Raw genomic sequence first — 12,016 nt, 5'->3', positions numbered from 1 at the left:
ATAGTAGGCCCACACGAAGATCTACTAAATGTGCTTTTAGAAATGGGTCCTTCGGTGAAATAATATTTTGAAGGCTCTATAATCCTCAAGAGTGCCTCTTTTTCATCGCAAGGCTTACTTGGCTCGGCACAATAAACCTTTCTTGGCTTTCATTGCATATGCGTAAAAGCACGTTTATAACACTAGAAATAGCCATTACGCAATGTACTAGAGGGCCTATAACCTAACCCAACGTCGAATATGTGTTTTGGAAAACGGAAAATAACACGGAGAGAATATAAAAGGCTATTTGCTCTACTCTATTTGCTAAGATACAAATAACTAACAATTGTTTTGAAATGAGGGCATATACTACACAAATCCGGACAAAATGTATATATTACATACCATAACATACACAATACTTATATCATTCGTATTAAAAATATTACGCAATACTAGGCTAATATTGGTCCAGTAACACTACTAATATTATTAGTAATACAAAATATTGTATTTTGTAACACATCAAAGAAGTGTTCAACATTGAAACTGCAAGAATATTTTCTGCCTGATCTCTGCGCAAAGGCGCTTGATATTGAACTCCAATGAGTACAAACACAAAATGTAACCCGAATCGATTAGACATTTAAAAAATGTGCGTGCATTCACTTCTATAATCTAAAATGTTTAGACTATTATAGACTGCATGTGCAACCACAAATCAGGAGCACTATATTGCTTTGCCTTGTGCATAAAAATTCACATATTTCCACCAAGCCTACTCCATAATGTCTTAGGTTGAATACATTTAAACTTACATTATTTTGTATTAAATATTCGACAACTTGTATCATCTGAACAATTATTCAGATGATTGCTAGTTGCGACAGTAGTACCCAATATATGCTCTCTTTCTCTCTCTCTCTCTCTCTCTCTCTCTCTCTCTCTCTCTTTCTCTCTCTCTCTTTCTCTTTATTCACTTTATCTATAAACAAGTCCAGAGGCTGGTGCTGGAGCGTGGGGTAAAGGCATGATGGTGCAATGCATCTCTCCATTGATGACTTAACGCACCTCTCAATATCTCGACCGTAGAAACTATACATACACACATTGGTTAGTTGAAAGGGCAAAATCACAAGAAGAATACGACAGAAGAAAGAAAGGAAGCTGAAAGGGATAGCGAATATGGCGACGTCTAGGAACATCTCATTGTGATGATGATTAAAATGTGCGGTCTTCCAAATTCTCAACGAATGCATGTTCACGCACAGGTTATTGGTGAAATACTTAGTTCAACACAGGCTAGTAAGCTATTGGAAAAAGGCATAAGTGGCAGCAGCGTATGATGGATGTGTTTTGATCATACAGGGACTAACTCAGACCGCTTGGCTGGTGCCACGAGTCGGTCGCTGGAGCCGGTCTGCTACAGTTCACTGAAATGCCAACAACTGATCTCAGCCCAGAAAAAACACAAGCCGACAATTTAATGTGACAAGACCTTAATTCCCAATAGGTTTTTATTTGCAAAGATAATTATGTTTGAGAGTTATTTGGTTGATATTTACAATGCGAACTCCATATTTTCTTTTTTTGTGTTTTTTCCATATAGCGAGTGCTCGTATTGTTTTCAAATCCCAAATAAGAGGGCTATTTAGGCCACTTGTTCATACCCCATCAATTTGACCTAAATAATGATTTTGCGGACCACAGTAATCGTACGTTTGTGGACACAGCATGTAGGTTAACTACAATCAAAAATACTCAGCCAAGTACTGGTTTCAGGATATTATAACTGGAATGTAAGCTTATGACTGATTTAAAGGGCAATTCTGTGTTCGAGTCACTGTTTAGCGTTTCAGCTACATTGACAACCTGGCTTTTGTACTGCGAGGTTTGTTTATTAGCTACTGTTTAGATGAGTGAGCTATATTCAACTTACTGGTCTTCAGAATGTTTCTTCTAGAAGAAAAAGGGAAATAAAGTAAAGGTATATCGTAGACATATTTCGTGTATTCAACGCAATAATGCTCAAATGTGACTCAATTGTTGTACCATTACATCATAATACAGTATTTAAAATCACAGCATAATGATGATGGTAAGACCAATTATATATATTTTTTTCAAGATTCTGTTTATTAGAAACCTTACTCATACATAGATACATTCATGTCATTATTACTTTTATACAATAAAATGTTTTAAGCAGCCCTCACAAGCGCAAATAAGGTAATGCGATATTGTACAAGAGAACAATAACATAAAACACTATTACACCAAGGAGAGGGTATCCTGAAATAGCATGTAAATAGTACCATATCATATTACTTCATATAACCACGTCATTTCATATCCCCTTTACAAACGCAAATAATGGAATGCGAGATTGAATTCTACAGGACGAAATAACGGGAACGTTAACAGAAGACAGTATTACATTGAGATAAGGTATCCTCAAATAGGATGTAAATAGCAACATATCACATCATTTCCATACTTTTACAATTTGATACACGTTATGAGGTAAGAGACATAGAACATAGCGAATAGCAAGCACAGTACAAATAATAGTCAGCAACTCCGACCAATACTATAATAATAATAATAATAGAGTAATGATAAGCATAAATACTTTCATAATAACGGTTTTATACTTACTTGCCTTAAAATGCAACGACATTTCTTTAAATCTTTCAGCCGTTTCTACTTTGAAAGTTCCTAGGGCCAGATAAATCGTTTATCTATTAACCATTTGTTATATTTCACATAATCATTAACATGCTGCAAGTATCTTTCAGTGCCATTTATAGGTTTTAATCCATATACATTCAATATAATACAGTGTGCTGTCCAGATGTTAAAGGAGAACACACTGCGTTTAGATGGTGTAGCTCATGTATGTTTATAATACGATAATTCTTTCCACAATGCTTATTTTTCACTCAAGTTTATATCTACTTTCAATTATGCCTATATCAAATGTGCACTTTTCTATCAGTAAGCGTTATCAGGTACAAAACGCTTATTGAGTGGATGTGGGATTTCCATTTATAGGAAGAACACATGCACCTCAGTTTGATATTGCCATAAGGAAATCCATCAACTTGTGGAACACTAATTTAATAATAATTTTCAGCACAGCTATGAGGACTACCTTTCTTTGATAGCAGCCTGCACAAAACCTCGCTTAAACAGCAACCTCATCTGTTCTGATCCAACACTATTAGCAAAAAAGGTATCGTCTAGAAGGTAAAAGGGTTATTCGCCTGTCCCCATAGGAGAACCCTTTGAAAAAAACAATTTTGGTTCCAAGTACAACACTTTCAATTCCATCTGGGTTCCATTCCACAGATGGTTCTACATGGAGCCCAAAAGGGTTCGACGCGGAACAAAAAATGGTTCTACCTGGAATCCTACCCTAAACACTAACCATAAGCTTCCCTGCAGTCAAATGACTTAGTAGCCTCATGGGTGGAATGTTATTATTATTTTTAATAAGTTCATAATTAATTAGCATTACTCATTTAAAAAACGCCCAAAATCCGGTGTTTTTACGTTTATATTTCAGTCTTCTGTGATTTATATAAAGTGTAATATTAGGAAACCCAAAATGTAATACTCTATCTGACATGGTACACGTGTCGTCTTTTTTGTAAGCCCATAGGGCTCCCGAGTGGCGCAGCATATCAGCACTGCATATCAGTGCTTGAGGCGTTACTACAGACACCCTGGTTCGAATCCAGTTCGAATCCAGGCTGTATCACAGTTAAGAATTTGTTCTTAGGATTTGTTCTTAACTGACTTGCCTAGTTACATAAAGGTTACATTCTAAGAACAAAACATAACCATGTGTGTGGTGTATACTTTTGTTTCAAAGTAGATTTGTTTAAGACTACCACGAAACACTGTGTGTGACCCTGATTTAGCCCACTGCAGTAAAAGGTTAACCCTTACCTCAATAATAACTCTTACCTAAACCCTAACTCTAACCTTAAACCCTACCTTAACCGTTATACATTTCAACTTCAATGGGGTGACGTCAGAGTTGGGACGTCCCACGGATCCGTGGAGACTTTTCCAGTCCCCTATGCTATGGGGGACAGCCAAATAACCATTTTGGATCATTTTATTCTAAGAGCGAACACCAATGTTATGAGAAGCGGTTGGTTCAGAGGGGGAGATGACGAGAGAGGCGATTCAAAAAGTGAAACTATCTAGAAAAAGTTGTCAGCACTTGAACTAATTCATGGCAAATAATAGTTCAATGCGCTGCATTCATAAAGAGGCTGGCATGGATTTAGAGTTTTAGCTATCTCTAAGATCCTCTGATGTGCGTTTTGGAGTCTTACTCCGTGCCCGTGACAGTGAACGTGCACAAACACGTGGCGGAGACTACGAAAAGTAGATAAGGGTATTGTGTTTCGTATCACTTAGAAGTTAACTTTGGAGATATTAAACAACTGGAAATGTCCTCCATCTTAACCAATCTACACTGTCAGTGACAATGAATGCGCCTAAAGATGATTCAGTTAGGTCTACAATGGAGAATTGGCTTGATTACGGGTTAATCTCTCACTCTGGCCTCATTTGCTTATTAGGCTACATTGCTTTTCATTTTGTTCATTTTAGTTTTCAAATTTATATTCACTGGCCATATGACTAATAAGGAGTATTACGCGGTTATAATTAATTTATCAGAATCAATTATTCATTTTTAAGGGCTTGGGAATTTACCAGAGTCTAGGACACCAAGCACTAATTCCATCCTTTAGGCCTATCCGGCGGGGGACGCAAGAATATCATCTCACAAGTTTATAAACGTCTGTATAAGTGGTTTACCATAACACTATACAGGAAGTACTATCTGGCACAACTCTGCAGAGATTCTAAGTTATGGCAGCAGATTCACTTGGTCGTTTTGTTTGGGGCCTACACCTCAAATACCTTCCTGATCTTTTTGTACCTCCTGTGTGATAGAGATGGAGTGAGAGTAGGCTAGGTGCTTGCATGCATTTATAGCACTTGCAGACAGGAGAAATACTGCCTATCAATCGATTCTCCGTATACTGCTGCATCTCTGCTAATTCTAAAAGAAGGACAAAGCTTGCTCCCTCATCATCAGTCTCTTCTTCTTCATACGCCGGTTCTGGAACCAGATTTTAACCTGTTGGTCGCTGAGGTTAAGGCGGTCAGAGAGCTCCCTCCGCCGCTGTCTGGTGATGAATTCATTCAGCATGAACTCGCCCTCCAATTCGGCAAGTTGGAGCTTGGAGTAGGGCTTGCGTTTCTTTCGGGTTCGGCTGTGCATCGGATACCACGGGGCACCTGGAGGAGGCATACAACAGATGGATAAGTCACAACAGTTAGGTCTACAAATTAAGCTCACGGTCACCTCCAAGGGGAGGCTATACTCTCCTTAAAATGTGACTTCCTGTGCTGTGCACATACACACAACCTGTTGTGTTACACTTGACTTGTTTTGGTTTGCAGTCTATGTCTGAATCTCATTCAATGACACGGGGCATGTTTGTTCAGAAGCAGCAGCTGGAATTCTCTGTGTCCTTCTTGTCGTGTTTATACATAAAGTCAAAGGGACCACTAATTTACAGTAGTTTGTGTCACATGAAGTTTTACTGACGCAGTTAAAGCTACATTAACGTGATAATTAGGCCTAAATCTTGCCTTGCAAATACCCCTACTTATTTACCAGTTTCCAGGCATATTAAACGACTCCTTATTGTACACAGCGACAGATATTAATTCAGTTTACGAGTCATTAAAACGAAACCCCTCTCTATTCGATGCAGTCATCCACAGCGCATTACCTCTTTAAATCACTGCACTCATGTGTGTGCGTAATAGACATGTTCTAACAAGGTATATGATCCAAATAGACCGAACTGATACATTCACATCGATTAGGTTATTCAGATTTTTTGTCTCTGACTCTTGAGACAGGACAGTAAAGACCTAAGACCGTGGACTAAAATGGTCTGCAGTCTATATATAGCCTTCTGGTTGGTTCTATCAGTAACAGTACACAAACACTTGAAGAATGATGGAACATTGTATGGCAACCCCTAACCCCTAGCTAGCAGCGTTTGTCCAACATGCAAGTCAAGTCGCCTGCAGGCAAAAATCAAAACAATGTGATGAGCATCATGATTACGAATACCTAGTCTACAACAAATCCCTGGCTATGCTGAACTAGTACGAGTCATTTGATAATAAACAAGCATCTTTGGGATTTCTAATATCATATAACAGTGTCTGGATGAATGAAAATGGGACCCACCTCCGCCTGCAGTTATGTTGCCCGAGTGGACCGTGTGGTTTCCTGGTGACACCAGGGTCTGAGGGTCGCTGGAGGACGGTTTGCTGCCCTCGTTTAGAAGCGAGGAGTTGGAATCGGATTCCAGAGATAGGCAGGACTGCGGGTCTTGAGTGAGTTGCTCGGTCCCATAATCATACTTGGAAAAGGCACCACTGTTGTTGCTGCCCATGCCAGTGTGCATACCGTGATCAGATGTTATGGATGATGATGTGTCCCTCGCCCTATCCTCTCGTTTTAGGCTGCTCCCCCCACCACCGGAACAGCTCTCTCTGTTGCTTGCGCTGCCGTTGCTATAATAACATTTACCCTCCTCCGGTCGAGTAATTTCACACGACCGGTTGAAAGAAGGGTTAATAGATACGGGGCTGCTAAAGTAGGATTGAGAGTATCCATTGCACGGCTCCGATGGGTTCCACGGGAGGGAGCAAACATTGTCCCTTCTCGGGTAGGGGAGAGACGGTAGCCCCGCCAGTTGTCCCCCCGAGGCTCTGAAATTCGGAAAGTAAAAAGTGTCTCCAGTGTGGATGTTTACCAAAGGTCCCACAAACCCGGGATTAAGAAGATTATGCTCGCCCATTTCCGCGGGCCCGACCAACAGCTTCTAGTTTATTGCAATCTGACATTTAACGTAGTTAAACCTGGGGGTGCAAATGATTGGTCAACCCCAAGTCACGTGGTCTGAGGGCTAATTTATTCTACACCAGGGTACCACCCACTTGGTCCATCTCAGACAAAACAAAACATTAACTTCTGTATTATGGGGGTTTATATGCTATAAATATTTTATTAAATATGTAGAATCTATTTTTTATTCTCTGGAAGCCAGTAGAGTCCAAACCTACTTCTCTATACTGTACAAACATGTGAAACTGTCCCTAGTCTCGTTTAATATCTTTATTAGCTGGCAAAACTTTTCAAATATTATTTCTTATTAAAACTATTTTCCAAGAAGGAGAGGGTGCATATGACATCTTGTTTTCAAGCAAATTACGGTTGAATTCAATGTCATATAAAGATGTGATGTCCCTCTTTTACAAGCTTGTTTTAAGAAAAGACTGATGTTCATTGCTGCGCTCTACTCATATTTACAGTATCGGGGTCAGCGGGTTGAAACCATTGGCTCTGTTAAAATCAGACGATATTCAATAAGGTTACTTTAAGAGCATATATTTCACATAATATTCTCACATGAACAACTTTAACAGATACCCCCTATAAACGTTCGCAGGCAGACTCGATGGGGATTGTTATGCCTCTCACTGTTCTTTTATATTAACTTTACAAGGTAGCAGAGGGCACTTAAGTGATTCAATCAGCGGAGAGTATGAACCATATTCCATTAATTAGTTGATTTGTGATTTTGAAGATGCTATGTAGGTATCTACTATGCATCACAACACAGCCTGGTCTCATAGACTGGACGTAACATAGTAGATGTAAATCCGGGACACTCAAATTAGTATGATATTTTACGTTTGATATGGTTACATAAGACAGAAGGTTACTTAACAAAAACAAAAGTAGGGTGGTTGGTCAGAGTGGAGGGTGGGTGTATAATGCAAATGTCTAACCTAACTCCTAACCCTAACCTTAACCTTATCCCCTAACCCTAGCCACCTAGATTTTGTTAGCCACACAAATTGGAATTTGTAACATATCATACGTTTTGAAAATTCTTAACATGTTGAACAAATTGCAATTCATAACATATCATACAAAATGGATGATGGACATCCACAAATGAATACATACCATACAAAACATAAGATATCATACTAATTGTATCCCGGATGTACATTTACTATGTTATGTCTACCCCCAAATCCAGGTTGCACAACATAGCCTTTAACCTTGTGGCCTCATGGATGGAAAGTTATTACTATTTTTCATAATTTCATAATTAATCAGCTTTTTTTTTATGCTGAAAATCCGATGTTTCTAATGTTAAACAGTTTTCTTATATTTCAGTCTTCATATTTCAGGATGCTAACACAAAATTGAATTCATTTCAACTCTACATCTGACATTATAGGTGTATTTTTTGTAAGCCCATAACCATGTATGTGAGGTGTAAACTTTTGTTTCAAAGTAGATATGTTTAAAACGATCAAAAAACACTCCGTGACCCTGATTTTGCCCACTGCAGTAAAAGGTTCATATAATTAACAGCCTAGAGAGCCATTTGCAGGGGGGGAATACTTTCTTATATAATACTGCAGAAAAAATGAATGCTCCATCTCAGCAAACAATCGAATCACTTTTTTTTAAAAACCTCCTATGAATATGGCATGCAGCCCAACAATGCATAAATTCAGGTGTGGTGTAAAGACTGTCAAATTGTTCAACATATACCGTCTTTATAATCTGCCTATGGTTGATATGATACCGTATTCGTTATTTCTTCTCCTCCCTCTGGTCTATAGATCATTTCATCAATTGAATTGGAGGGATCTGGAAATACTACTTAGACAACTTAAATCCATCTAATCTTAGTTATATGGACACTCATTTAAATTCTTCCAAAGTTACGTCACGCTTCACCTATCTATTTTCCACCGGGGCAAGACCAACCAATGCATTTATAGATCTGCAAGTTCGTAAGCATATATTAGTATCCCTTTTAAATTGAATATATCATGACTTTAGTGCGCATATGTGTATACTTATAGGTTTAGACTATTTGCTTATAGGTTCCCAGATGTCTATACCACTGGTGACAAAGTATCATATTATGACTGACTTCCTAAGCATAAATACTTAATAAATACGTAAATGTATTAATAAATGCATATTCCTCTAAGTATTTTAGTGCAACTCAAGTGCGTGCGCAAAATGTCCATTTATTGATCTTAAAACATGTTAACCACTCACATTATTTCATGATTTTCAATTTAATAGCATGCACGGTTTCACATTATAATCACATTACATCATATATAACTGTGTATTAAGGGTATGGTAAAATAAATATAACTCGTTGCCATCCTATTTGTAAGCCCATATAATACTAATAGTAATTCTAATGGTCTGCTATAGCGTGAATATATCATTCTTTGTCTAAATCAAGTTGAACATGAAATTATGTTTACATTAGCCTATGCGTTATAACATTAGCCTATGCGTTATAACATAGCCTAACTATATAACAACATCGGCAGGGCTAAATTAATACCCCCAAAAAAGGCCTATTGACAACATCATTGCAGTTATATAACATTTAATAGATTTAAATGTTACGTGTGTGGCATTTTGTACTTGCATGTTGAGTCTTCCTGCATAGACAAGAGCTACAAACCTGCCAAGGGAGTGTTATCTGAGAATACTAGTCGAATTAGCATGACATAATACAATGCCGCAGCACAATTTGCCACTCAGCCGTTACTTGATGCAACTCAGACGTTATTTGATCCAGCGTCAGCAGTGACAGATTTCATAGAGAATCTGAGGCCAGTGAGCCTCGGATCCTAAATAGAACGAGAAATAAACATGTCGAATTGGAGACGCTCCCTGGAATTATTCGAGGTTTAATCTCATCTCGCGCACTTTCGGAATTGCATCTCCAATCATCGCGGACCCCTGTAACAGTTAGTAAGCCTCACAACGCAGTACAACATCGCGTGCACATAAAGGTTATATGTTATGAGAAACACACGTCTGTCTGAGCATTATTGAACATCACTTGGTGTCGGTTAAGTTCACAACTTCATTACTAATAAATAGGAATTAATCTCTTCTAAGAAAAGTTTCCCAATACAAAAACCTGAATTACAAGACGAGAACAAGTAAGCAACAAGGTCATGATAAGTCCACGACCAATTGCAAAGTATAGCTTTAAATATCTATATATCTTTTAAAAACAATCTGCATTATATAATGTTCCACTTTACCTCAGAGAGAGAATAGAGGCCGCAGCGTCATTATAGTGCGGCAGACAGCAAACCAGACCCTCCAATACCACAACGCCTTCGATCCACACCAGCTCTCCAACAAGCTGATATCATATTCACACTTGCCTACCAAACGATTTCTGGATTCAAATGGGAGCAATTCTCAACTGTCGTTCTGAGAAAATAAGTATTTTTGATATGTTATTTTACAAAAGAAATACGGAGGTTAGGAAATAGTGCTTGTCAGTTCAAGGTCACTGTCTAGTGCACTGTCTGGAGTCTCCGGGTTTGGAATTGCTATCTTGGAATCTCTCGGCCTGTCCAGACAGGGCAATAGGGTAAACAAAGGTCTTTTTTTCTTAGCTTTTCTGCAGACAGGTTGCCACGGTTATGGCCTGGCAGTGAATCTTTTTTTTTTTTTTGTAAATTCCCTCCAAGAAGACCTTCCTTTGCACAACGCGGGAAGAACTGCAAGATTTTTGAGTGTATTTAATTCGGTCTAAAATTGTGAACTCACATGCATGATCCAATTGTCAAAAATCATTGGGCTACTGTTGAAAATAGGCTTCTGTTATAAAATGTTGTTCTATTAAACTTTATTCATAATTACGATTTCATATCAATACATATGTCTAAATGTATGTAGGCTACAGGTATAATAAAGCGGCTTGTGTTACAATAGTCGGAATTTAAACACCAGCCTAATGGTTAACGCACACGCTTTGAACTTGACCGTCAACGACAGTCAAGCGGGCGTACATAATTTTTTTTCTAAAGATCATGGCGACATATCATATTTGTGATGCCTTTGAATTGAAATGGAAGAAATTATAAAGTTATTGAACAATTCGGCCAATGTGATCCTATACGTAATTACGGGTATTGTTCAAGACACAGATATGCATGTATGTGTGTATGTGCGTGTGTGTGGTTCCGCCAAGCAATGATCAAATGACTTCAAAAACAGCTGAGAGAATTGATAAATAAATTGAGTGGTAAATCGATCACAATCTATATATTTTAAATCATTTGACATACTGAGGCATTTTACGCATAGCCATATTGTACAAATATATTATTCCCAATCCGTTGTAACAGCAATTAGTAACAAAATAGTTTTTTTTTAAATCTGCCATCGACATAATTTATAGCGTAGCTATACAAATAAAAAGAACCCAATAACACAATATCACAACTAACACAACATAAACCATTCATCGGAATAATATACAAAATATTATTTTATAGCTGTGAGTGGAATATGTGAGTGGGAAAAGTCACTAAAACTCTCAAAAACCCTATGGGGCATCTTCGTTATGTTGGTATTTAAGAAATGTACCAAAAATCTATTTGGACTCATAAGCAGAAAAATGAATTTCTGCTGAGCAAATTCACATCTCATTGAGTAACTACTACTAATAGGCTACACAAATAGGCCTACCATCGCCACAACGAACCAACAATATGCGTATATATTTACATATGTATAATATATTTATATAGCAACAACACAATTAAAACATCACCAACAACAATAATAACAGACAACAATAATAACATAGATATAACAACAAAAATACACCAACAATGATAAAAATACACCAACAATGGTAAAAATACACCAACAATGGTAAAAATACACCAACAATGGTAAAAATACACCAACAATGGTAAAAATACACCAACAATGATAAAAATACACCAACAATGGTAAAAATACACCAACAATGGTAAAAATACACCAACAATGGTAAAAATACAAGTATTTTGGTGGCTGCATGAATGTAATATTATTATATATTGATGGTAATTG

The 12,016-nt window shown here is 37.7% G+C and overlaps 1 protein-coding gene across 1 annotated transcript; it reads right to left on the bottom strand.

Annotated features, from left to right (window-relative positions):
* Positions 1-3,831: 3,831 nt before the first annotated feature.
* On the bottom strand, positions 3,832-6,922 carry LOC109869542 (homeobox protein Hox-C12a). The gene is made up of 2 exons (XM_020459747.2): positions 6,278-6,922; positions 3,832-5,307 (listed from the first exon to the last, which is right to left on the bottom strand). The coding sequence occupies exons 1-2, from the start codon at positions 6,891-6,893 to the stop codon at positions 5,069-5,071; spliced, it is 855 nt and encodes a 284-aa protein (XP_020315336.1). The 5' UTR covers positions 6,894-6,922; the 3' UTR covers positions 3,832-5,068.
* Between the last annotated feature and the right edge of the window lie 5,094 nt (positions 6,923-12,016).

This window comes from Oncorhynchus kisutch, linkage group LG24 (assembly GCF_002021735.2).
Source record: "Oncorhynchus kisutch isolate 150728-3 linkage group LG24, Okis_V2, whole genome shotgun sequence".
Classification (NCBI taxonomy): domain Eukaryota; kingdom Metazoa; phylum Chordata; class Actinopteri; order Salmoniformes; family Salmonidae; genus Oncorhynchus; species Oncorhynchus kisutch.
This window is presented reverse-complemented; position numbering and strand designations above follow the sequence as displayed.

Bases quoted from the DNA above. Each gene is read 5' to 3' on its own strand.
- LOC109869542 (XM_020459747.2), bottom strand. From the start codon at position 6,893: ATGGGCGAGCATAATCTTCTTAATCCCGGGTTTGTGGGACCTTTGGTA. The intron at 5,308-6,277 runs GTGGGTCCCATT...TGCCTCCTCCAG, and splicing joins CAACATAACTGCAGGCGGAG to GTGCCCCGTGGTATCCGATG.